We start from the raw sequence: 27,769 nt of genomic DNA, 5'->3' as shown, positions 1-27,769 counted from the left end.
AACGAGAGAGACAGCACAAGCCAGGGGGAGAGGCAGAGGGAGAAGCAGACTCCCAGTTGAGGAGGGAGCTCGATGTGGGACTTGATCCCAGGACTCTGGGATCATGACCTGAGCCGAAGGCAGACACTTAACTGACTGAGCCACTCAGGCACCCAAGACCAAGAATTATTAATGGTGACATAATTTCCTGAATCACAGAAAGTATACAATTGCTTACTTCAGCAGATATTTGTAATATGAAGTGGTTTAGCATGATGAGACCACAGATTAGCACTCCAACAGATTAATCCAATAGATTAATCTAATAGATTAATTCTTTGGAAGAAACTTCCAAAACAGTCCTTAAAGATATCTTCTCTTGGGGCACCGAGTGGCTCAGTTGGTTAAGCGTCTGACTCTTGGTTTCGGCTCACCTAGTAATCTCAGGGTTGTAAGACTGAGCCCCGAGTCCAGCTCCATGATCAGCACAGAGTCTGCTTAAGATTCTCCTCTCCCTGTGCCCCTCCTGCTTGTGCTCTCTCTCTCAAATAAATCTTAAAAAAAAAAAACTTCTCTTGCACTAATCAATATTCTTTTTAAGCCACAATCCACTACAAAGTTAATAAAATATTGTTTAATTAATGTTGTTCCCCTCACCCAGCCCCTCATTGATCATATCTGGATGTCAGAACTTGGCATCAAAGATCTACATAATAATAATATCGATATTAGCTAACAGTTACATAGCACTTGCTATGGACCAGTATCTCTGTTATCTATTGCTGTGTAAAAATAACAGTCCAAAATTTAGTGGCTTAAAAACAACCATTTCATTATCTCTCAGTACTTAATAGGTTGACTGATGATTAAGGAGAATGGGTTCTGAACTCAGACTACCTGCGTTTCAATAACTTTGGGTAAGTTAATTTTTCTGCATTTATTTTCCTCATCTGTTAAATAAAGATAAAACCGGGGTTTTTAATCTCACACTTCTCAAGGTTATGATGATGAGGATTAAATAGCATGGTACATGTAAGGTGCTTCATACAGTGTCTGGTAGCAAGGAAATGTCCAATCAATGCTAGGTATTATTATTATTATTATTGCATTTATAAGTTCTTTTTCTCCAACTCAATTATAATAAATCACGAGTTCCTCAAAGAGAGAGGCTAGATCTTCTATGTTAAGGTTCCTCATTTAGCTTACCAAAGGGTTCTGAACATACAGAGCTGAATACATACTTTTTGATTTAAATCAACAGGTGCAATGAATTAAAACAGGAATCTTCCATTTTTCATTAACCTGTCTCTCAGAATTTTAAACTTATAGATCTGAAAACAGGCATGGAGTTATTTTTTGGGCCCTAAAAGCACCATTCCCTCTCCCTACCAACTCTAGAGAGTACTATCTTTACAACAATGTCTATTGGTAAAGTATGTTATTAAGCTATATGAGATAGCATCAGCATTTTCACAAAAGGTAATGACAGACTCTCTGGGTTTTAGGACCCTTAAGGACTTCTGAGTCCAATTGAGCAACTTTTAAGACACTGATATCCAGACCTTAGCCCCTAAGATTTTGGTTTCAACTGGCTTTTGATGGGAGTTTTGCACCTGCTGTCCTTAAAATCACTCAGATGACTATTGTGCAGCATGGATGAGAGTCATGGATTCAGGCCAAAGAATTAAAGCTCATATAGAGCAAAGAGTTGATCCGGAATCAGGGGACTTGGGCTCTTGTACTGAACATTGGATAACCAATTCAACAAAATTTTTGGTGACACGCTCTGGAACATTTAAAGATGGGAGTGGGTTTCAGATCTTTTTTGAAAGGGGAGTTTAAGCTTCAAATGAAATCTTATTGGTAAATTCAATGGGTGTAAAAGACACACAAGATACGTGAGTTGGGGTTAGGAATCTCTGCTATATTGCATTAGCCTTCCATTGCTCTTCTATGTAGGAAGCTGACTCTAACCCTGCATTTTCCTCTTATAGTTTTGGTAGCATACTTGCTCCTTATGTCAGGGTTGTAGATTTTACTTTTCCTGGGGCACAACTGAAATGAGGATTAGCAACTGTCACAGAGCTGTGGGTGGACAAAATACTTGTGCTCACAAGAATCCTGGCCCAGGAGGGTCCCTATCTGCTCAAGCCCTGTAGGAGGCACTGCACTAGGTGTCCAGCTTCTGACTTCTCACTTAAGATGTATCTTCCAAACTAAATTAAGAATTAGCTACTTTTCTCCAGCTATTCTCTGTAATATTACTAGGTTTCTTTTTTTTTTTTTTTAAGATTTTATTTATTTGCGAGAGAGAGAATGAGAGACAGAGAGCATGAGAGGAAGGAGGGTCAGAGGGAGAAGCAGACTCCCTGCCGAGCAGGGAGCCCGATGTGGGACTCGATCCCGGGACTCCAGGATCATGACCTGAGCCGAAGGCAGTCGCTTAGCCAACTGAGCCGCCCAGGCGCCCTATTCTCTGTAATATTAAAAGAAAACCTAACAAAATAAGTTATGTATTCAATCATATAAAGACATTCCCAACATTTCATGGAAACACCCTGAGGCAGTAAATATAAAAATCAAAGCTTTTTGGTACCTAGATATTCAAATAGTATAACATTTTTCCATTACTACACATCATGTCAACACTCCCAAGTGGCTCATGTACTTTTAATTTCATTATTTAAAAAACTTGAAATATTCTCTAAATAATTTAAAATCTATAGTCTAATATTTCTTCCAACCCTCATGTTGCCCATGAATAAAATCCTGTCTAGTCTAGGCCTGTATAATTCATAATCATCTCCCCTACCACAGCCCCCCCTCTCCGTCCAGTTTTGCAATATGTGGGACAGTGCGTAGAAATAGCAGAGATCTTACTGGTTCTAAGAAAAACCAGAGTGGAAATTAAAGCTGGCTAGTTCCTCTCTCAATTTGGGGGACCTAAACATTTTATTTTTTAAAATTAATTTATTTTTATTTAAATACAATTAATTAATATATAATGTATTATTGGTTTCAGAGGCAGAGGTCAGTGATTCATCAGTCTTATGTAACACCCAGTGCTCGTTATATCACATGCCCTCCTTAATGTCCATCACCCAGTTACCCCATCCCCTCACCCCTCTCCCCTCCAGCAACTCTCAATTTGTTTCCTATGATTAAGAGTCTCTTATGGTTTGTCTCCCTCTCTGATTTTGTCCTGTCTTATTTTTTCCTCTCTTCTCCTATGATCCTCTATTTTGTTTCTTAAATTCCACATATGAGTGAGATCATATGATAACTGTCTTTCTCTGATTGACTTATTTTGCTTAGCATGGACATAAACATTTTATACTGTATTCTATACATGATGATAGCAAAGTAAGAAGAGATACACTTTTGAGAGAAGTCCATTTTCTCTAGAAGATGGAAACAGTCAAACAAATTTTCATGTTCTGATTAAGTTATTCTGCTGTAAAATTTTATTTTTTTTTAAAGATTTTATTTATTTGAGAGAGAGTGAGAGAGCAAGCACAAGCACAAGCAGAGTGGCAGGCAGAGGGAGAAGCAGGCTCCCTGCTGAGCAGGGAGCCCCACGTGGGACTCGGTCCCAGGACCCTGGGATCATGACCTGAGCCAAAGGCAGATGCTTAACTAAGCCACCCAGGTGCCCCTAAACTTTTATTTTTAAATCAATACATCAGGAATTATATGACTGCCCTGGAATCCTGCAACAGGATCCAGGATGCTAGGTATACTAAGTCTGAGGCAGAATCAGAAACATACTTACAGAGGACCCACCTCTGCAGCCCTGCCCCCATCTTCCTGTGTGACTTTTCAGCAGATGGGATGCTGCCTCCCTTCAGTGCATTTTCAGTATATTTTCTCTAAAAAGAAAATATACTTGGAGGGGCCAACAGAATACATCAAATTCCATGCTCCTGTGGAATAAATTAGAGCCTAGCTTCAGCTCATAATTATATGTCCTTTCTCATTGTTTTCTTGTGAAATAAATGATTAGTTGATTTTAACGGCACTACATAACCTACTAAAAGACTGCTCAAATTAGCAACTTTCTTTTAACTTCTATTCCAAAGTAGGAATTTAGCAATTTCTTTTGATCTCCTATATGTGAGCCTCTTGTGCTGTCTCATTCTTTGGCTTTTCTTCCCTTTCTCATTCCACAGATTTTTTTCCAAGTTTCTGACCTCTATTATTTTCTCTTCTCTCTCCTCCCAACTGGGCTTGGTAGTTCTCTCTCTGTACAAGACTCTCAAATTCATATTTTTAGCCAGAACTGTCTTTCAAGTTAAAATTCTGCAGTTCTCATTGTTTCCTACACAGCTCCACACAGAAGTTCTATAGCAGAGGCTACAGACTGGCAGGTTGTACTTCTTTTGCTTTGAATTTTATTATTAATAATTAGGAAAAACTGTAGAAGTGGATGTCTTCTTTGAAAAGTGTGGGACCTGGTAACACTGTTTTTGCCTGACAAGAAATGACTGGAACTAAATAGATGTTCCTTTAACATGAAACAAGCATTCTCAAGTTCTGTACAATTTCCCCTTCAATCATTTACATCACTTGTCTGGTTTCTGCAAGCGTTTGAGTTTGTAATCTTATAAGAGAGGATAGGAAGAACAGATAGCAGGCTTGAATAACTTTTAGATTCTTTCTACACCAAAGCGTCAAATGTTTGGTGACAGACTGCTTCTAAACACATATGACATGATATCATTGGGAAGTTAGTCAGTTATCTTGTTTGTTTTCAGTTTAAGTAATCAGCATATGACCTTTTAGTAGGGAGTGTTTAGGCTGATAAGTAGAGTGGGGTATGTGTGTATGGGAGGAGGGTTGTTATGGAGCTCTGGGAGGTTTATCCCAAAGTTCTCTTGATCCAAGAGCAATACACAAACCATGTCTTCCATTCTTCAACTCCACCCTTTCCCCACGTTATTGATCTGTTCTTGTCATCAAAACTCAGCATAGAGCCAGTAAGAATTAATTGCACAGTTGGTTTGAGTGTTGATTCTTGTGTTAAACACCCAGGGTGTCCACCTATAGGATTTTTCATTGGCTTTTACCACATTCATAAGACCCCCTGGGAGAACTGAGTTAACTCGACAAGAGGAAGGGGAAGAGGAGAAAGAGGACCAAAGGTATAATCACAACAAAAAAATCAGTAGCAGTTATTAACATTCATTAAAGGCTTATCATTTGCTGGGCAGGAAGCACTTTACAGGTGCTACTGCATCTAATGCTCATAATAATCCTACAAGGTAGATACTATTATCATTCTTATTTGTAGTTAATGACACTGTGGCACAGAAAAGTAAAATAACATGTCCAAGGTCACAGAGCCATTGAGGACTTGTCAGTGTGACTCTGATATCCAAGTATGGGATAATAAATTTTGTGAAGGTGGCAGGAAGCTGTATTTTGGAAGCTGTGTACTGTGTAGTGGTTAAAGGGATGGATTCTGGAGTTAGACAAAATGGAGTCTGAAGTCTAGTTTTATTCTTCAAAAAAAAAAACTTTGGGCTTTGTTGATCTTCTTTACTATATTTTTTTCACATTTCATTAATTTCCTTCAGTCATTATGAAGGACCAATTATGTACCAGATACAATCCAGGAGATGAGGATATACCAGTGAACAAATGAAACTTCCTGCTTTCCTGGAGCCTACATTCACATGGCAAGACACAAAAAATAAATATAATAAAGCAATGTGATGCACACACACACATAAGAGCAGGGAAGGGAGAATAAGAGTGTTGGAGAGGGATGGGTAGAATTTTAAATAGGGTTATCAGGATAGATCTCACTGAGAAAGTAACATGTAGGCAAAGGTATGAGGAAACTGAGGGACAAAATCACGGAGTTAATTTAGGAAAAGTGCTTTTGAATAAGATGAGAAGCCACTACAGGTTTTGAGTAGAAGAATGACATGATTTGACTTATGTTTTATTTATTTGTTTTTAAAGATTTTATTTATTTATTTGACAGAGAGAGACACAGTAAGAGAAGGAACACAAGCAGGGGAAGTGGGAGAGGGAGAAGCAGGCTTCCCGCTGAGCAGGGAGCCTGATGCAGGGCTCAATCCCAGGACCCTGCAGGGTTCAATCCCAGGACCCTGGGATCATGACCTGAGCTGAAGGCAGACACTTAACGACTGAGCCACCCAGGCGCCCGGATTTGACTTATGTTTTAAAAGGGTAACTCTGGCAGCCATGTTGAAAATGGAATGTAAGGGGCAAAGGTGAAAGCACGGAAACCAATAAGGATAATAATTCAGGTGAGAGATTACCATGATTAGAAATTGTTTCCTTAAATTATAAACATGTTTACAAATTTCAGTCTCCCCACCCAAAACTGAAGGCTTGCTAGATGTCTTCAGGTCAGCTGTAGCTTAAGCTGTGGCAGCAGATCACCTCAGATTCCTGCCTCCTTTTCATCTTTCACTCTTGAAGATTTCCCTTACTTTCTTGTGCATAGTTATATACTTAATAAGATACCTGTATTTTATCCTACATTTTTAGTGTCTTTTTGCTGGTGGTGGTGGTGTTGTGTGGGGAAGGGGTGTTTCAGAATATTTAGCATGCCATATGGCTAGACCAGAAGTCCCTAGGTTTGAATTTCACTGTTTCCTATTTACTTGTTGTATGACCATGGCAAGGTTTTTACATTTATCTAGACCCAGTTTCCTCGAAGATGAAATTGACACAGTAATCTTGGACCATGGGGTTGTTGTAAAGATTATGATCTAATTAGTGCACAGTACTTAGCCACAATGCATGGCACATAAGGAAATGCTTAATACCTTTAACTATCCTATCATCATCATCACCATCCTTGCAGCACCTCATACATAGTAGGTACTCAATAAACAATTACTGAAGTGATCTACTGAAAATGAATTACAAATGGTAATGTGCTTGGTGGGAAAGAGGTTTGTCTTTCCCATTGGATCGTCTCTAAGTGTATATCATAACCAGAGCCAACTGCATAAAAATGTTACAAGAACTCTTGCCACCCACTCCCTTTAAGAAAATGGATAGGGGCTGTACTCATACAGCTGTGATTCATTAAATGTCCTCAGTTAAACACCCATGCTCTGTTTATTGCCACCTCCCACTACTTCAGGACCAGAAGTGAAGGGGGAGGTAACCAGCCAAATATCAGATCTAACAATCTCATGCCTCCAAGAATAGTCAGTTATGCAAACATAAACTGTAACTTGTGGGTCCCACTGAGATGCTCGTTCTTTTTTTCTTCCAGGCAGTGTTTCCTCAGGAGGTCTGCAGTTGACTGGTGGCAGTGGGTAAACTGTTCCTCAGGTTCCCTGGAGGAGGCTCAGGGCTTCCTCTTCCCATGAGACTATTACACTCATTAGCTATTTAAATAAGATATTATCAGACAAAAGTTTAATTGATCTCTACCTTAAAGTGAGTATAATTAATTTTTTTCCATAAAATATATGTTTCATAAGTATAAATCAATGTTACTTGAATTGTAAATCATGTACAACCTGGGCTGGTCAATGCAAGTAATTCTAGAGAAGTGGGTGAAAATTTGATCTCACTAAGAGCACTTGGCTTTCCACTAAAAGGAACATTTTATTTAATAACCTGAACTAATCATGAAGGGAATCTAGCAAAGAACAACAGATGGCTCAGAGCTAACTCAATTCCTCTCCTGAAATCAGCTCTTAGTCCTTGGTATTTATGGTGGCTGAGTATTATCCATTGACCTGCCATTCCCTACAAACGACTAGCCCAGCACGTGTTAATAATATAACAGATGATTAAATATTATATCATATATATTACACATAATATATAATATTAATATATTGTTAAAATAATAAAAATATTTTTCTGAGGTTTAAGATGTTAAAATGGGGCGCCTGGGTGGCTCAGATGGTTAAGCGTCTGCCTTCAGCTCAGGTCATGATCCCAGGGTCCTGGGATCGAGTCCCGCATCGGGCTCTCCGCTCCTTGGGAGCCTGCTTCTCCCTCTGCCTCTCTCTCTCTCTGTCTCTCATGAATAAATAAATAAAATCTTTAAAAAAAAAAAATGTTAAAATGGCTTTGAGTATGGCTTATTTTTGACTCCTATAATATTTTTGTGGGTAAATATTTTTTATTTCATAGTGAATTCTGTATATAAATCAGAACTATCAAGTATTAGAAAATCCATGAGGGAAAAAAATTATTTCATGAGCTTATACCCTGTTTTCTTAAACCTAGATATCTGAGATTTACATAAGCCCAGACTATAGATGAGAGGAAGCCAGACCATGTCTTAAGGAAGAATTTAAAAGTAGCACATTTGGGGCACCTGGCTGGCTCAGTTGGTTAAATGTCTGACTCTTGATTTCAGCTCAGGTCTTGATTTCAGGGTCGTGAGTACAAGCCCTGCGTTGGGCTCCATGCTGGGTGTGGAGCCTACTTAAAAAAAAGTAACACAATTATACCTAAAACATGGAATACTGGGGGCTTGGGGAGTTTCTGAGTTGGTGATTTGGGGAGGGAGGCACACCTAGAGAGGGCATGGAAGCTATACACCCTTTCCCCACACCTGGTCCTTTGCATCTTTTCCATCAGGCTGTTCCTGAGTTATATCCTTTCATAATAAGCTGTGATCCAGCAAGTAACGTGTTTCTCCGAGTTCTTTCAGTTGCTCAAATAGACTAATGGAACCCAAGGAGGTGGTCAGAAGCGCAGTAATTCCTTGCAGATTCTTGGGGGAAGATGCTGGCTGAGTATGAGGACTCTAGGCTCACCTTGTCCTATGCATACAACTAGATAATTATCAAATCATCCTAAATACTGCAGAAATTGCCTGAAGACTGGCAGAACAAACTCCACAACTAAAGGTAGAGAAGAGGCCACATCTAAGAAGGTAGAAAGTGCAGAGACATGGTTTAGGGGAGAAACAGGTCCTGGGAGGGATGGAGCTGTGGTCATGGAGAAGGGCGAGAGAGAGGGGCACACAGGGGAATACAGAAGGAGAACATTTCCCCATGGCCATTGGCTTGGAAAGTGAGAAGGGCTGAATTTTGTGAATTCTTGCAACCAGAGAGGCTTAACGCCTAAAGTTTTAAGCTGTCAGTGGGCTGGACTCTGGGAGAGTCCAGAGGCATCAGGGCTGCTCCTGGAGAGAAGAAAGGCAAACAACCTGGGGGCAGACAGTGTGAAAATAGTGAGCTGAAGAGTGCCTGGGACACAATGGGGAGATTATTTACTCTTCATGGAGCGTATCCCTGAGAGGCAGCATTCACTGAGACTGCTCCAGGGACAAACGACCTGGCCAGCACCATTTCTCATCCCTGCCCCTCAGCATAATCATGTTCCACCTGTAGGAACCAGCACAGTGCACACATTGGCTGCCTAACTTGCTTTTACACTAAGCTGCTGGTTGGGACTGCCTGCACTCTGGTGGGACTGACCTTCTCAGTCACACTTACCTCAGTCCCAGTGTGGGATGCCCCTCACCCAGAAGACCAGCACAAACCCTGCCCAAACCATTCTCTGACCAGAGTTCTATAGGGACTCATGTCTCATGGAAGTGGTATCAGGTCTTATTTTACAAGCAGACCAAAGCACACCTATTAAAACTTGCCACATTCAGGCCAGGGGCCAAACACTGCCCACAACAGGCAAGGAGAGCCTCTGCAGCTGACTGGCCTGAAGGACAGAGCATCCAAACACAACAGCAGAGTGTACACAGCACACTCTAGGGATACTCCCTAAAGCTCCAGGCTCTGGGAACTACATGACCTTTTCTTCATAAGGCCATTATTTTTTTAAAAAATATTTTACTTAGTTATTTGAGAGAGAGTGAGCACAAAAGAAGGCAAGAGCGAGCGAGAGAGACAGCACAAGCAGGGGGGAGAGCAGAGGGAGAGGGACAAGCAGACTCCCTGCTGAGTGGGGGGGGGCAACACGGGGCCCCATTGCAGGACCCTGGAATCATGACCTGAGCTGAAGGCAGATGCTTAACCAACTGAGCCACTCAGGCACCCCACAAGGCCTTATTTTCAAGAGCAGGAGACATAACTGGCTTTTCTAACACAGAGAAGCCGGCAGAGACTTAGACAAAATGAGAAGACAGGAATTTATCCCAAATGAAAGAACAAGATAAGGCCACAGCCATAGATCTAAGCAAAACATGCCTGATTTAAATCAATGATCATAAGGATACTCACTGGACTTGAGAAAAGAGTGGACATTAGTGAGACCTTTAACATAGAGATAGGGACTAACATAGCAGAGATGAAGGGCTCAATAAACACTTGATGGAATAAACAGCAGGATGGAAGAAGCAGAGGAACGAATTAGTGACCTAGAAGACAAAGTAATAGAAAGCAATGAAGCTCAACAAAAGAGAAAGAACCATGCAAACAAGAATAGACTTAGAGAACTCAGTGACTCCATCAAACATAATTACGTTCATATTATAGGAGTTCCCAAAGAGAGAGAAAACTTGAAGAAACAATAGCTGGAAACTGCCCTAATCTGGGGAAGGAAACAGATATCCAGATCCAGGAGGCAAGGGGACCCCCCCCAAAATTAAGAAAAGCGGGCGCCTGGGTGGCTCAGAAGATCATGACTGCCTTCAGCTCAGGTCATGATCCTGGAGTCCCGGGATCGAGTCCTGCATCGGGCTCCCTGCTCAGCAGGGAGTCTGCTTCTCCCTCTGACCCTCCCCCCTCTTATGCTCTCTCTATTTTATTCTCTCTCTCAAATAAATAAATAAAATCTTTAAAAAAAAATTAAGAAAAGCAGATCCACATCAAGACATCTTGTCATTAAAATGGCAAAATATAGAGATAAAGAAAAAATATTAAAAGATGCAAGACAAAAGAGGACAATTACATACAAAGGAAACTCCATAAGGCCATCAGCAGATTTTTCAGCAGAAACTTTCCAAGCCAGAAAGGAGTGGCAAGATATATTCAAAGTGCTGAGTGGGAAAAATCTGTAGCCAAGAAATACTCTATCCAGTAAGGCTAACATTCAAAATAGAAGGAAGAAATAAAGAGATTTGCAGACAAACAGTAATTAAATGAGTTCATGACCACTAAACCAGCCCTGAAAGAAATACTGAAGGACTCATGTCTCATGGAAGTGGTGTCAGGTCATGTAAAATATGACACCATATACTTACAACATGGGGAGGACAGGAGTAAAGAATGGGTTCAAACTTGAATGACCCATCAACTTAATATAGACTGCTATATGCAGAAGAGGTTATATACAAATCTAATGGTAACCACACGTCAAAAACCACTAATAAATATGCAAAGAATAAAGAGAAGGAAATCTAAATATATCATTAAAGAAAACTAGCAAACCATGAAAGAAAGATAAGAAAGGATCAGAGAAAATCTCCAGAAACAACAAAACCAGCAATAAAATGGCAATAAATAGATATTTATCAATAATTACTTTGAATGTAAATGGACTAAATATTCCAATCAAAAGACACAGGGTGACAGAATGGATAAAACAAGATGACCCATCTATATGCCACCTACAGAGACTTACTTTATTTATTTATTTTAAAAGATTTATTTATTTGAGAGAGAGAGAGAGAATGAGTGCAAGCAGGGGAGGGGCAAAGGGAGAGGGGGAAAGAATCTCAAGCAGACTCTCCGCAGAGTGCGGAGCCCGACATGGGGCTAGATCTCACAACCCTGAGACCATGACCTGAGCTGAAATCAAGAGTCGACGCATAACCAAGCCACCCAGGCATCCCTACAGAGATTCATTTTAGATCTAAAGACACCTGCAGATTGAAAGTGAAGGGGTGGAGAAACATTTATCATGCAAATGGGTGTCAAAAGAAAACCAGAGTAGCAATACTTATATCAGACAAACTAGACTTTAAAACAAAGACTGTAACAAGAGACAAAGAAGGGCACTATATAATAATAAAGGGGATAATCCAAGAAGAAGATACAACAACTGTTGAGGTTGAAGGCTTATTATTGGTAACAAATTATCCTTTGTGAATAAACTTCTCTATAACATTAATAAAAGTGTCTTGATTAGTGTGGCTTTCATATATATATATGTATGCATATATATTTTTTATGATTTTATTTATTTGAGAGAGAGAGAGAGGAGAGAACACATGAGCTGGGGGGAGGGGCAGAAGGAGAGGGAGAAGCAGACTCCCCACTGAACAGGAAGCCTGACTCGGGGCTCGATCCCAGGACCCTGGGATCATGACCTGAGCTGAAGGCAGATGCTTAACCGACTGAGCCACCCAGGTGTCCCAGCTTTCATGTATATTAATGTGGAAGGATGCTCTAAGACTGGCTGCAACAGGAGCAATAACAGAAAGAGGGTTCTGAAAAGGAAAAGAGGAGAGAATGAGGAATAAGCCCAGGAAAGTATGGAGAGTTGATTAGAAAGCCTGACAGAGGAGGCCCTCATGTGAGGGAGGGGATAAAACTCACACATATCAAGGCCTGAACCCAGAGCGAAAGGGAAGAAGGGGAAACAGTTACCATAAATCACAGTGTCATTATGTAAGGGAGACTAAGAGGGTATGAGGGATTTAAATAAAAAAGGTTAGTCTCCTTCATCGTTGGCACATTCTTCAGTACATTTACTTTGTTTCCTCCTATTTTGCTTACGACTAGTGATTTTCATGCCTGTCTACCCTACAAGATAACCAAGTACTGGAGAGCAGAAACCATGTTTTATGCATCACTGCAACTCATTCAATGCCTAGTACAGAGTTTTACACAAAGGAGACACTCAGCAACTTTGTTGAAATACAATTTTCTACCCGGTGGTTAATGTAACTTTACATTTATAAGTAACCATGTTCCTTCAAATCTTCAAACTCCATAGTTGCCTTATATTACTAGTTTAAACAGTGAAGATAAACAAGTATTAATAAAGAATGGTAATTCTAAAGTATTATAATAATTCAGTATCTCAGAAGCAGAGGTTTTCCAGGACTAGGAGAAAAGGAGCAGCCACCCAAAACTGGAAAGAAACACGGGAAGAAGCAAGAAGAGGTTGTGCTGAGAGGGGAGGAGGAAGGAATGCTAAGTTGTCTGAAAGAACAAGAAAATGAAGGGAGGAAATAAAAGCAAGACATTATCTCTGGCCATTCTAAAATTCTGCTGTGCTGGAGGCATCTGCTGTAGTAAGCACATTCATATCTTTCCCAGGCCAAATTTGGATTCAGCCCACTGTTGATGCCTGTCTTCACTCTCAAATGTTTTTCTGCTAATTTATTTTTAAGCTTAGTATTTTATTTTACAGCAAAAAAAAAAAAAAAGATGGAAAAAGACCCTTCATCACCACCCTCCGCCATTTCTGCCAAAAACGTAATCCTTTGAGACCTGTTGTAGGAATGCAATGTATCCAGATCATGAAGTTTAAGAAAAACAAAATTATTTTCCTATTTTGTAGATTTTTAAGAACCTCTCTTGTCATTTACCAATAGGGGGGAAAAAGGACTGATGAAATATCTATTTTTTATATTATTATAAGATTTTTCTTCCAATAACAATCTTAATAACATGAATGTGGGATCATCTGGATTCCATTGGTTAGAATTATCTATAAGCTGTCATATCTATAGTAAGACAAGTAGGGTCCATATTAATGACTAAAGGGCAAACCATTTAGTTATTCAAATAACTTCTAAATCAACAGAGAAGTACAAAATGCATCTGGTGTGCTTCTGAGTACTTGGTATGTTTTCTATTAGAAATATGTGGAAGTTAGAGATTTGTATATAATGATATGGGACAATTATTTATTAATTGTAACATCCAATTAATCAGCATTTTCTGACTTTGTCCACTCTAAGCCAAAGCTTAATGAAGTATCCTTACTGGATATATGGATAACACTGGATGGAGAAATGAGGGGACGGGAGTGATGTCAATTCAGTACCTCTAAGCAAAAAGATGAAAAGCCCCCAGAATTATGCTGTATAAATTGGGACTCACTTGGGGAATCTTACTATAGTTAAATAATATAAACTTTAGAGTCAGAACTGAGTTTGAGTCCTGGCTCTGCTACTTACTAAGTGGTAGAGATTCCTTCATCTTAAAATGGAAATATTAATTGATTTGGATTAGGTGCTGCAAGTCAAATATAGCATCTTGTACTAGGTGGTAAGAATTAGCTGTCTTTATTACTGTTATCACTTTCCTCTGGACTTCTGTTCTTTATCATGTTCTATTTGATACATAGGCTTATAAAAGAAATACCAGGTTTGACATGAAAGATGCAGTTAACAGGTTTTAGTTTGCTCATTTTGGGGGTCTGGGATTGGGAGGAGAAATACTTCTAGTATGGTGGCAGGAAGGTCATCACTCAGGAGGTGGCTCAGGAAATTCTGTGATTCTCTGTGCTGTAATGCTCACTTCTGTTTCTCTGATTAGGTAAAAGCTAGGTTTACACAAATGACTTTTTTCAGGTAGTAATCAACAGATTTTCCTATCACACCACGCTGAATACATCTACCTGCCTTTGGCTTTTATATTTTGAAGTGGAAAAATACCTAGATCTCAAATTTATTTATAATCAGATAAGTGTATGTTCATTTACACAGTATAAGTAAAAGTTACAGTTTAGCAATAGAAAAATTAAAGAACCATAAAGTTAGGTTCTACATCTCACATTTTTTCCTGATATATTTATTAAAAAAGAATTAGTTTAGTGGGAGGATGGGTTAGCCTGGTGGGGGGTATTGTGGAGGGCACATTCTGCATGGAGCACTGGGTGTTATGCACAAACAATGAATCATGGAACACTTCATCTAAAACTAATGATGTAATGTATGGGGATTAACATAAGAATAAAAAAAATTAAAAAAAAAGAATTAGTTTAATTATACATTACATCTTGAATTAGATACAATTTGAAACAATACAAAAGGTGATTTAAGCACTCTGGGTATGGAGAAATCTTAATTAATAATTAACAGTCCTAAAGAAATCTTCTAACAAAATGGGCAAACTTCAAATATATTTTACTCAGTGTGAGAAGCCAGGCATAAAAGAACATATATTTTATGATTCCATTTATATGAAATGTCCAGAAAAGGCAAATTTACAGGGACAGAAAGTATATTTGTGGTTGCCTCGGAATGAGAAGTGACTGCAAATGGGCATGAGTTTTCTTTTTGGAGTGATGGAAATGTTCTAAGATTAGATAGTGTGATAGTTGTGCAAATCTGTAAATATACTAAAAATTGCTAAAATGTACACTTGAAATGAGTGAATTTTATGGTATATAAATTATACCTCAACAAACCTGTTAATAAGAATGGATCCTCTGTGTGTCTGGATACTAGAGAAGATTTTTTTTACATGTTTAATGAAATGAGAATTTTAAAGAGGAAATAAATCCACTTCTATTGAGAATGAGAGGCTGAATGATGTCTTATGAAGTAAGACCTATCCTGAACAATAAATCATCCACAAAGTGCCACCTGGGTATGGGGGATCTTTGGAATCTGGGAAGGGAATGCATCACTTCAGGGTGCTTGAATTTAAGATAAATAGGGTATTTCTATTTCTTCCCAGGGTAAACATGAACTACAATGAGTACCAGGGGAGAAAGCTTCCGTTCTTCAGGGCATCATTTTGAGCATCAGTAACCAGCGCGCCTCAAAGAAGTAAAAGAAGGGACCTGTCATATTTTGATAGATTCTAGGATACTCTCTAGATTACTTGGGTGATTAAGAACTACAACAAGGTGACTCTAAGAGATATGGATCATGGAGGAAAGGGCATTACACAATGGCTCATGATGAAGGGACCCATGGCCTTCACTGTTACCCAAGGGTATCCTATTTTGGTTCTATTTCTGCTCTATTGGGTTTTAGCTTACTCTTTAATTCTTTTTATTCCAAAAAAGTGACATTTACACAAGAACCCCTGCTTTAAACTTTGAGCATATATTTCAGTTCTTAATTTAACAAACATGATTTTTGAATACCTAAGTAAACAAAGGGTGACCCAATGTTATTCAGTAACTGTGAAATGTTCCTCTATCAATAGCTGATTAATGAATATGAAAGGCCATTAGACAGTATGTTTCTTCAGGGTAAGGACCATGTGCTATTCACCTGCAACTCTGCAACAAATGTAAGCACAGGGCTTGCCATTCCTAATAACTGTTTGCTCAACTAAGAATTAAAGCATCATATAAATGATAAGCATAGTATAAATGTAAATGATTACATCGTTTTCCACCATTAAACTAATCCTTAACAATTTTTAAAAAACATTTTATTTGAGAGAGAGAGCATGAGTGGGGGGTAGGGGCAGGGGGAAAAGCACAAACAGACTCCCTGCTGAGCAGTAAGCCTGATTAGGGGCTCGATCCCAGGACGCTGGAATCAGGACTGGAGCCAAAGGCAGATGCTTAACCAACTGAGCCACCCAGGTGCCCCAGTAATCCTTAACAATTTAAACCTGGCTGTTAAAACACCACCTTCAAGAAAGGCTTCATAAGTTAAAGCATGAGTTACATATAACTCATTAAAAGTAGAGAAAAGTGAGAGAACTGTAAGGGAAAAAAAATCCCTCAAATTTGTGGTGGTTGTGGCATAAAAAATTCCCAAGAATCTAAGATATATGATACAAATGAAACATCTTGGGATATTTTTACACAAAGGAAAATGGTAAAAGATGAACAGCATATTTCATCTGGGTCAATGAAATATTCTGCGCTTATGCTTATGGTAAATCCAGACACACACACAGAGGTATATCTTTTTATTAAGAAAATATATATGCAGTCATTAAAAATAATTAGGCATTACTGTTATATACCTAATTGGGTATATGGAAAGATCTCCAAGACATACAACTAAGTGAACAAAACAAGGTGAGAAACTGTGAATGGTTTGATTAGTTTAAAAAAGTAATTTTATCTGTATTTTATCCGCTGGCAATAACGAGTGACTCTTTTCCCCCCAAGAAGTCAACTGTCAGAGGATATGGGTAGAAGTGGGAAAGAAAACTTTTGTTTTGCATTTTATATGTTTCTGTAGTATTTGAATTTTCTAACCACACACATATATTTTATTTAAGGAAATGTCCATCCAGTTGATACAACTGTGGAACAGTTTGATTTCTTGTTTATTATTTATGGTATCAGAAAGACTAATATAAGCTCCTAGTGGCCATGTCAGTGTTTCACTCACGTGGCTGTCCATGATGTTGCCTGGCATAGTAACTCTGTATATTGAGATGTTCAATAAACTTTTGATCCATTGAAAAAAAAGACAAATAATATTAAAAATATTTTCAAATAAGTTAAAATAAGACAAACAGCTGAGTCCACTCCCTGAAGCATGCTGAGCAAGGCCCAGGAGTTTATACTGGCTGAACACTATGAGCATGGCTCATTTGCAATCTGTGGCCAGGATAATACAATTTACATCTACAGAATTTTCCTGAATTATACACCAGAAATAATTTCCCATAAGTTAGAAATTTAGGAAGTATCTAAGAATTGGTATGATCCACCCTTACCTCTCACTCTCCCTAACCCCACTGTGTCAGTTACCAATGCAATGTCTCTTTCCTCCAAACTGACCTTTCTTTGCCCTGTTTTGTGTTACTGGAGCTGGATATGTAAACGCTTCTCCTTTCGCAGCTGGCACAATACTGTTTTGTCAGTATAAAGGCTGAAGGGACACAGCAGTAGAAAGTGGTTTCTTTTCCTGGTTCTGGTGTGCTCCTATGGCATGCACCTGCTAGAGGTGGACACCCCAAAGTGCTTGCTATTTATGGAGTTTCAGTGGTACTCCAGACAGTGGCTTCCTATCAAGTTTCACTGGCTCTCGACTGAGGGGGATTCCCAGCAAGTTTTGCCAGAACTCCAGGAGGTAGTTTCCTGCTTGCCAGCTCTGGTCTGTGGCACCTCAGTGAATTTCTATGCCATCCAGTGGCCAAATCAACACTGCTCCAGCAAGGTCTGAATCACAAGTCTTGTTGGGGAGGAGCCCTCTTCCAAGTTTGTTCCTTTCTTGGGGACTCTGCCTAAGCCCAAAGGTAGTAGCTGCTCTCTGTTTCTGATATTCCTCTATTCTTCAGAATTATCTTTACTTCTTAGCAGTTAATCCCCTGTTACTACTTAATAACTTATTAAATTTTTCCTGTTCATATTACTGGCGTGGTTTCTGGCTCCTAATTCATGCCCGAACCAAATCAAATCAAACCAAGCCAACAAGAATAAATTAAATTCATAAACCCACCCCTAAAACATAAGTTTGAATTATTGTTTGATAACACAGAGAAACAGTATGGCATTTAGCCCAACTTATTAACTTCATAAAAACTCCCACAAAACTAAAACCAGTATGATGGTTATGCACTGTGTAAACTAAGCTAAGCTAGGACAACGTTTCCCAGAATTCTCTTTCCTCTCTGATTCGAGGGTTCGGGTTGGCCAGAAGAGAAATTTCTCTGAGATTTGGACAAAAATGAAGCAGCAGTCATTACACTCTGAAGGCAATATAGGATGCACTGATACAGCTCATACGCTTTGTCACTGCCCTGCTGGCTCATGTCGATACGGGGAAGGGACTGAGCTCACAGTTCCTCCAGTTCCTGCCACATCTCCTTCAGCTTCTCCTAGCCCAGGGCCAGATGCAAGTGTGGCTTGCAGTGCTATGGCTAACAGTGCTGCTTCTTTTGCGGGTCATTTGCATTACTGAGGTTAGAATAAGTAAGAGCTATACAGAGATTCCAGTTTGTCCTTGTTCTTCATGGTGTCATGACCTACAGAGACTTCAGGCCCACAAGTAGAGCCTTCCATAAACTTTCCCCCCAGTTTCTATAACAATATAAGGGCTGGTCCCTTATAATAAGTTATTTAATTATATCATTCATGGTGCTTCTGCTATCATGATCAAACCCTCACTAATATACACTGTAAAATGGTTAAATGATTCTCCTTAAAAAAAAAAATCATAAGCAATGGGTCACTTAAGCAATTGAGTTTCTATTGTCAATTCTTATTTTCCCTGTGTTTCTTATTTATTTCTACATAATATTTAAGTTTAAAAAATATTTTAGATGTTGAAAGTGGGAAAGATTTAAAATGCCATTTTCTTTAACAAATGCCAGGTGAGGGCTTATATGAAGGCTAGTTAGACAGTGGACTAAGTTTTCTAGCTGCTCTGAGATATAGAGACAAATTTCTTAGGTGCCTTAGGATCCAGGACAGCCTGGCCAATTTTTGTAAGTGTTCTCCATGCTAGCAGGGGAATGAGATGAAGGGATCAGGGAGTTCAGAGAAGGTTAGTATGTATGCACTGAAGGAAAAATGGAGTAGGCCTGGAGCTAGGGTGAAGCTGGGGAGGGAAGACCAAAAGATGATGCTCAAGCTCCAGTTAGTTGTCATTAGTTTCTAAACCTAAAATTCATTTGTTTGACATTTCTGAAATTTGTCCTGTTTCCTGAGCATGGTCAGTATGACTTGCCAGTTCTTAGAAGTGTGAATGTCATAAATTCCACTTTCTGTTTTAAAAGAGGGAGGGAGGATAAATAGGAAGAAAGAGGGATATGCAGTGACTTAGCAGAGAAAGAGCTTCTGATTATGGAGAACCTTTGGGTTAAGACCTTTAACTGTGGACAGACTGAAGTAAAGTTAAAAAAAAAAAACAAACTGGCCTTATCAATAAATATTTATGAGACAATATCCTAGCCTCATGGAATTTATTTTCTGTGGTAGGGGAAGATATGCAAATGTAAACAAATGAATATGTAATTTCGGGTGTTACAAAATGCTGTAAAGAAAAATAAAACAAAAAAAGAAAAAGAAGGGATGGGATGGGTCGGGTTCTATCTTAGGAGATGATTTAATATTATATATTAAATTTTCTACACACAGTACAATTGGCTCTTGAAAATGCGGGGGTTAGGGGCACTGACTCCCTGTGCAGTCAATAATCTGTATATAACTGTTACTCCCCCACAACTTAGCTATTCATACCTTAGAGTTGATTGGAATCCTTACTGATAACATGAACAGTTGATTAACATATATTTTGTATGTTATATGTATCATATACTATATTTTTACAATAAACCAGAGAAAAATGCTATTGAGAAAATCATAAGAGAAAATACATTTGCAGTACAGTACTGGAAAAAAGCCACAAATAAGTGGACCTGTACAGTTCAAATCTGTGTTGTTCAAGGGTCAACTGTATGCAACAAATATTATAATAAACATAACCACAGATATATCTTATATATACAAGGGGAAAAGATTTCATGTATTTCCATGATAGATCAAACTGCATATATTTATATAAATCATAATAAGCTTATGTATAGACCAATGAAACTTACCCTGTAGAAAGCACTGGTCAAAGGGAGCAATGCTGCAGCAATATTATATTCTTCTAAACTTGAACAATCCTTAAACAAAACAAAGAGAAATGAGCATAATTAGGACATTTACCAGAAATCACAAAAATATGGAAGCAAAAATCCAGGATACACTGTTTACTGTCTTATGGGGTTTTTACTCTTATTCCAAATTGTCGCTAATTCTTAAGTAAATTTGAAAAAATGACTGTCCTTGAAGCACATTCATTTTAGAAATGAGATAAAAATACATTTCAGAAAGACTTTTTTTAAAGTTTTTATTTAAATTCCAGTTAGTTAATATACAGTGCAATATTAGTTTCAGGTGTACAATGTCGTGATTCACCACTTCTATACAATGCCAGGTGCTCATTACAGCAAGTGCACTCCTTAATCCCCATCACCTATTTCACCCATCTCACCACCTACCTCCCCTCTGGTAACCATTCATTTGTTCTCTAAAGTTAAGTAAGAGTCTGTTTCTTGGTTTCTCTCCCTCTCTCTTTTCCTTTGTTTGTTTGCTTATTTTGTTTCTTCAATTCCACATGAATGAACTCATATGGTATTTGTTTTTCTCTGACTGACTTATTTTACTTAGCATAATACTGTCTAGCTCCATCCATGTTATTGCAAATGGCAAGATTTCATTCTTTTTTATGGCTGAGTAATGTTCCAATGCATGTGTGCATGCATGTGTATGTATGTACACACACATACACACACCCCACTTCTTCTTTATCCATTCATCAGTCAATGGACACGGGTTCCTTCCATAATTTGGTTATTAAAAATAATGCTGCTATAAACATCGGGTGCATGTATCCCTTTGAATTAGTATTTTTGTATTCTTTGGATAAATAACTAAGTAGTGCAATTGCTGGATCACAGGGTAGTTCTATTTTTAACTTTCTGAGGAACCTCCATACTGTTTTCCAGAGTGGTTGCACCAGTTTGCATTCCCACCAACAGTGCAAGAGGGTTCCCCTTTCTCCACATCCTTGCCAGCACCTGTTATTTTTGGGTTTTATATTTTAGCCCTTCTGACTGGTGTGAAGTGATTCTCATTGTAGTTTTAATTTGTATTTCCCTGATGATAAGTGATGTTGAGCATCTTTTCATGTGGCTGTTGGCCAGCTGTATGTATTCTCTGGAAAAATGTCTGTTCATGTCTTTTGACCATTTTTTAATTGGTTTATTCATTTTCTAGGGGTCAAGTTTCACAAGTTCTTTATATACTGTGGATACTTACCTTTTATCAGATATTGATTTGCAACTATCTTCTCCCATTCTGAAGGTTGCCTTTTAGTTTTGTTGTTTCCTTCGCTGTGCAGAAGTGTTTTATTTTGATGAAGTCCCTCCCAATAGTTTATTTTTGCTTTTGTTTCCCTTGCCTCCAGAGACATAACTAGGAAGAAGGTGCTACAGCCAACGTCAAAAAGGTTACTGCCTCCGCTGTCCTCTATGACTTTTATGGTTTCAAGTCTCATATTTAGGTCTTTAATCCATTTTGAATTTATTTTTGTGTATGGTGTAAGAGAGTGGTCCAGTTTCATTCTTCTGCATGTCACTGTCCAGTTTTCCCAACACCATTTGTTGAAGAGACTCTTTTTCCCATTGGATATTCTTTCCTGCTTTGTGGAAGATTAACTGACCACATATAGTTGTGGGTTCATTTATGGGTTTTCTATTCTGTTCTATTCATCTAGGTGGCTATTTTTGTGCCAGTACCATACTGTCCTGATGACTATAGCTTTGTAATATAGCTTGAAGTTCAAAATTGTGATGCCTCCAGCTTTGCTTTTTTTCTTTTCTTTTCTTCTTTAAGGCTGCTTTGGCTACTTGGGGTCTTCTGTGGTTCCATACAAATTTTAGGATTGTTTATTCTAGTTCTGCGAAAAATGCTGATGGTATTTTACAGGGATTGCAATTAAATGTGTAGATTGCTTTGGGTAGCATAGACACTTTAACAATATTTGTTCTTCCAATCCATGAGCATGGACTGTCTTTCCATTTCTTTGTGTTCTCTTCAATTTCTTTCATCAGTGCTCTATAGTCTTCAGAGTACTGATCTTTCACCTCTTTGGTTAGGTTTATTCCTATGTATCTTATTGTTTTTGGTGCAATTGTAAATGGGATTGATTCCTTAATTTCTTTTTCTGCTGCTTCATTATTGGTGCATAGAAATGCAACAGATTTCTGTACAATTGATTTTGTATCCTCTGACTTTACTGAATTTGTGTATCAGTTCTAGCAGTTTTTTTGGTGGAGTCTTTTGGGTTTTCTATATAGAGTATCATGTCATCTGCAAATAGTGAAAGTTTTACTTCTTCCTTATCAGTGTGGATGCCTTTTATTTCTTTTTGTTGTCTGATTTCTGTGGCTAGGACTTCCAGTACTATGTTAAATAACAGTGGTGAGAGTGGACATCCCTCTCTTGTTCCTGACCATACAGGAAAAGTGATCAGTTTTTCCCACTGAGGATGATATAAACTGTGGGTTTTTCATATATGTCCTTCATTACATCGAGGTATTTTCCCTCTAAACCTACTTTGTTGAGGGTTTTTATCATGAATGGATGATGGATGTTGTACTTTGTTAAATGCTTTTTCTCCATCTATTGAAATGATCATATGGTTCTTATCCCTTCTTTTATTAATGTGGTGTATCACATTGATTTGCGAATATTGAACTGCCCTCGCAACCCAGGAATAAATCCCACTTGATCATGGTGAATGATTTCTTTAATGTATTGCTGGATTCAGTTTGCTAATATTTTACTGAGAATTCTTGCATCCAACTTCATCAGGGATTGGCTTGTAGTTCTCTCTTTTAGTGGAGTATATATCTGGTTTTGGTATCAGGGTAATGCTGGCTTCATAGAATGAATTTGAAAGTTTTTCTTCCTTTTCTATGTTTTGGAATAGTTTGAGCAGAATAGGCATTAACTATTCTTTAAATATTTGGTAGAATTCACCACTGAAGCCTCTGGCCCTGGACTTTAGTTTGTTGGGAGTTTTTTGATTATTGATCAAATTTCGTTGCTGGTTATTGGTCTGTTCATGTTTTCTATTTCTTCATGTTTCAGTTTTGGTAGTTTATATGTTTGTAGGAACTATTTTCATACACTACTGGTGAGCAGCTACCTTTACTTTCCTGTTTTATAAAGATTGTGTTAAAAGCTGTGTAATTTATAAAAAAAAAAAAAAAAACTTTTGGAGGGGGTTTTAGTGCATTTACTATATTTCACTGACTCTAAGATACACATTTTTTTTTTCACACTTTAACTTCTCCAAGACTGGAATCCATCTTATAACTGACTGGAAATGTTTTTTCTGTCTTAGTGTTGAATACAAAGGGTAATTTGTTAGTGATCAGGCAAGAAATGTTACCAATGCCAAAACTCATTGGGTTTTGAAATGTTGGGGAATGGGATATCAGAAAATCTCAGTGGGAATGTAAAATGGTGGAGCTGCTAGGAAAACAGTATGTCATTTCCTCAAAAATTGAAAAACAGAATTACCATATGATCCAACTATATATCCAAAACAACAATGACTTGAACAGATATTTATACATTCATGTTCACAGAGGCATTATTCACAATAGCCAAAAGGTGAAAGCAACCCAATCCTTAGTTCTGCAAGGAAGACTCCTTGGTTCTGCAAGGAAACATACCTAAAAGGTTTCCACAGGAATGGTAAGGGGAGTGTACTCAAACTTCCACAAACACTAGTTTTACAGAGTATTGATAGCTGTTATTTGTGGGGAGTTGGAAATTGGGAAAATGCTGGGTAAACAAAATTAAATGAGATGCCCTTGTTTTTTTATTTTTTATTTTTAAAGATTTTATTTATTTATTTGAGAAAGAGAGAGAAAAAGAGAAGGCATGGGGGGGGGGCAAAGGGAGAAGCAGACTCCCCACTGAGCAAGGATCCCAGGAACCAGGGATCATGACCTGAGCGAAAGGCCGACGCTTAACCGACTGAGCCACCCAGGTGCCCTTCTTGTTTGTTTTTTAAAAAACTGTAGGACTTCTCAGGGTTTTTAAACTGTGACTGTATGGAGAAAATTTGGTTGGCAGCATTTCCAAACCGAATTTGACTAAGAATATTTTTTAAGAAAGCAGTTGAAAATATATTTTGGAAAAATGATGATTCAATATCATCAAAAATCTGAGAGAATTCCAAACAAAAGATCACTTTAAAACTTGTTATGGACTTTTATTTATTTATTTTTATTTATTTATTTATTTTAAAGATTTATTTGTTAGAGAGAGAGCAGGGCGAGGGGGGTTATGGACTTTTACTTCTTTTTTTTTTTAGATTTAAATATAACTAACATAAAATATCCTATCACTTTCAGGGGTATCATAGTGATTCAATATTGTTCTACATTACCAAATGATTCCTATGATGAGGCTAGTTAGTGTCACCAAAGAAGTTATTATAATATTGACTAAATTCCTCATGATGTATATTATATCCCCATGACTTATTTTATAACTGGATGTTGATATATCTCTTAATCCCCCCTTCACCTATTTTGCCTACAAGCCAACCAATCTCCCCTCTAGTAACCAACAATTTGTTTCATGTATCTGAGTCTGTTTCTGTTTTGTTTGTTCATTGGTACTGTTTTTTAGATTCTACATATAAGTGAAATCATACAGTATTTGTCTTTCTCTGCCTGATTTATTTCACTTAGCATAATATGCTCTAGGTCCAATCCTTGTCACAAATGGCAAAATTTCATTATTTTCTCTTTCTCACACACACCACATCTTCTTTATCCGTTAATCTATTGAGGGACACTTAGGCTGCTTCCATATCCTACCTATTGTAAATAATGCTGCTATGAACAGAGGAGTGCATATATCTCTTCAGATTGGTGTTTTCGCTTTCTTTGGATAAATACCCAGCAGCAGAACTGTTGGCTCATATGTAGGTTCTATTTTTAATTTTTTCAGGAACCTCCATACTGTTTTCCATAATGGTTCCATTTCCCACTAACAGTATAAGAGGGTTTCCTCTCTTCCACATCCCTACCAACACTTTTATTCTTGGACTTTTTCTTAACTTTGGTTAATTTCATATTTGACACTTTTGTTGAATAATTAAAAAATGCTAGATAAAATATTTTAAAAATTTTAATGCAAAGCAATGAACTGGCAAGAAACTAATGAACACTCAGACCAAAATGTAAGTTAAGTGGAACCTGGAGTGGTAAACAGAGCACTGAAGTAAAATTTTACCTCAGAAGCAGCTTTTGAACAAAGTGAATTTGAATATTAGTTTTGAACAACTAAAGGACTCAAGGGATAGGAAACAAAGCCCAGTGCTTGCTGGGCTTGTAGGAAGTCCATTAGGAGAGCTACCATAAAGCTGGAACACCTAGAGCCACCTAGGACACCAGATAAAAAGTCTGAGATATAAAAAAGATAATTCCGCAAGGAAACTGATAAATATGTGGGTAAACCAAAACATACAGTGACCTAAAACAATGACAATTATGTCTTTTGGTATTAAAGAAAATTAAGATACAAGTAACAAAATCAACCACAGTAGCACAGAAATTGTGAGGTGGTAGTCTGGAATTGGATTTTGATAAAGTGAGCATTTAAAATTTTCTATATTATTGCCAAAGGAATATAGAATGGGTTACAACTTCTAATCTAATGGAGAAAAAAATGGAGAGGAAAACAAACATGAAAACTTATAACCCGAAGGAAAGCCAGAAAGAGGAAAAGAAACCCCCAAGGAGAAACAATCAGAAAAGAACAAAATAAGATGATAGAAATAAAAAAAAATTGTAATAGCCAAAATAAACTGAATATTCTGGCTACAAGGCAAAGATTGTCATTGAATAAAAAGCTAGGGTCCAAATATTTGTTGTTTAAAAGAATACTACCTTAACTTAAGAATACTCATAACGGGGGGGGGGTGAGGGGGGGAGCAAGATGGTGGAGGAATAGGAGACCTGGATTTCGTCTGGTCTCGGGAATTCAGCTGGATAGGGATCAAACCATTCTGAACACCTACAAACTCAACAGGAGATTGAAGAAAAGAATAGCAACAACTCTCTGAACAGAAAAGCGACCACTTTCTGGAAGGTAGGACATGTGGAGAAGTGAATCCAAGGCAATATTTGGGAGGATAGACAGCGGGGGAGGGGCCTCATCGGGCGCTTCCCGCAAGTGATAGAGCCGCGGAGCACAAAATCGGAACTTTTAGAAGTCAGCTTCACTGAGGGACCTCACTCTGGTGGCTAAGCGGGGGGTGGAACCCTCATGGGACAGTGTGGTCTTAGGACCCTCGGGGTCACAGAAAGACCAGGGGTGCCTGAGTGCAGCAGAGCTCCCAGGTATCGGAGCCGGGAAGCCGGCTGCAGAGACGGAGCTGAGGCGCAGCCTCTCAGCTTGGGGTTGCCATAAACTGTGATCTGTGGCACAGTCGGGCCACTGCTCCTCCAGCAGGGACCCAACAAGCGGCAGATCCGGGGAGACCTCCCTTCCTCCCCCGGGAGGAGCGGCGCGGAAGTGCACCGCAGGGATCTGCTGGGTTTGGAGACTCCACCCGGGGTCGGGTGCCAGAGATAGAAACGCTCGGTCACAGGCCAGGTGAGCACGGAGTGCAGCTGGAGACCGGGGAGACGGGAGTGAGTGACTGCTTTTCTCTGGGGGCTCACTGAGGAGCGGGGCCCTGAGTTCTCGGCTCCTCCGGGGCGGAGATTGGGAGGCCGCCATTTTCACTCTCCGCCTCCAAAGCTGTACAGAAAACTTGCAAGGAACAAAAGCTCCTGAGAGCAAACCCAAGCAGATTACTTAGCCCGGACGGACAAGGGCGGGGCAGTTCCGCCTCCGGCAAAGACATTTGGGAACCACGGCAACAGGCCTCTCCCCCAGAAGATCAGCGAGAACAGCAAGCTAAGACCAAGTTTACCGATCAATGAGAAGGGCAGAACTCCAGCGCTAGGGGAATACTGCACATAGAATCCATGGCTTTTTTACCATGATTCTTTAGTCTTTCAAAGTTAATTTTTTTTTAAACTGTCTTTTTTTTAATTTTTCTTTTTCCCTTTTTCAACCAACATCTTATCAATCCCTTTTTTAATAAAAAACATTTTTATTTTTCATTTTTAGAGTCATATTCTATCCCTTCATAATAGTTACCCGTATTTTTGGCATATATAATATAAGTTGTTCTCTCTTTAAAATTTTGAGATAGTTTCTTCTAACACATCAAAATATACCCTAAATCTCTAGTGTATGGTTTTTTTATACTCTCCTGCCTGATCACATTCTCTCCCTTTTTTTTTTAATCCTCTTTTTTCTTTTTTCAAACAACTTCTTATCAAATCCTTTTATAAATTTTTTTGTAATTTTCATCTTTACAGTCATATTCCATCCCTTCATCATATCAACTCTTATTTTTGTA

At 38.5% G+C, this 27,769-nt stretch overlaps 1 protein-coding gene across 3 annotated transcripts in view; it reads right to left on the bottom strand.

Moving 5' to 3' along the window:
• SBF2 (SET binding factor 2) overlaps positions 1–27,769 on the bottom strand; it is a 434,906-nt gene that overhangs the window by 85,268 nt on the left and 321,869 nt on the right. For all 3 annotated transcript variants that reach the window (XM_081797377.1, XM_081797378.1, XM_081797375.1), the window contains exon 17: positions 20,319–20,387. In XM_081797377.1, coding sequence (XP_081653503.1) covers positions 20,319–20,387 — 69 coding nt within the window. The remainder of the gene's footprint in view (positions 1–20,318; positions 20,388–27,769) is intronic.

The sequence above is a fragment of the Leptonychotes weddellii genome, chromosome 11 (genome assembly GCF_054177405.1).
Source record: "Leptonychotes weddellii isolate Sample4059 chromosome 11, ASM5417740v2, whole genome shotgun sequence".
Classification (NCBI taxonomy): domain Eukaryota; kingdom Metazoa; phylum Chordata; class Mammalia; order Carnivora; family Phocidae; genus Leptonychotes; species Leptonychotes weddellii.
This window is presented reverse-complemented; position numbering and strand designations above follow the sequence as displayed.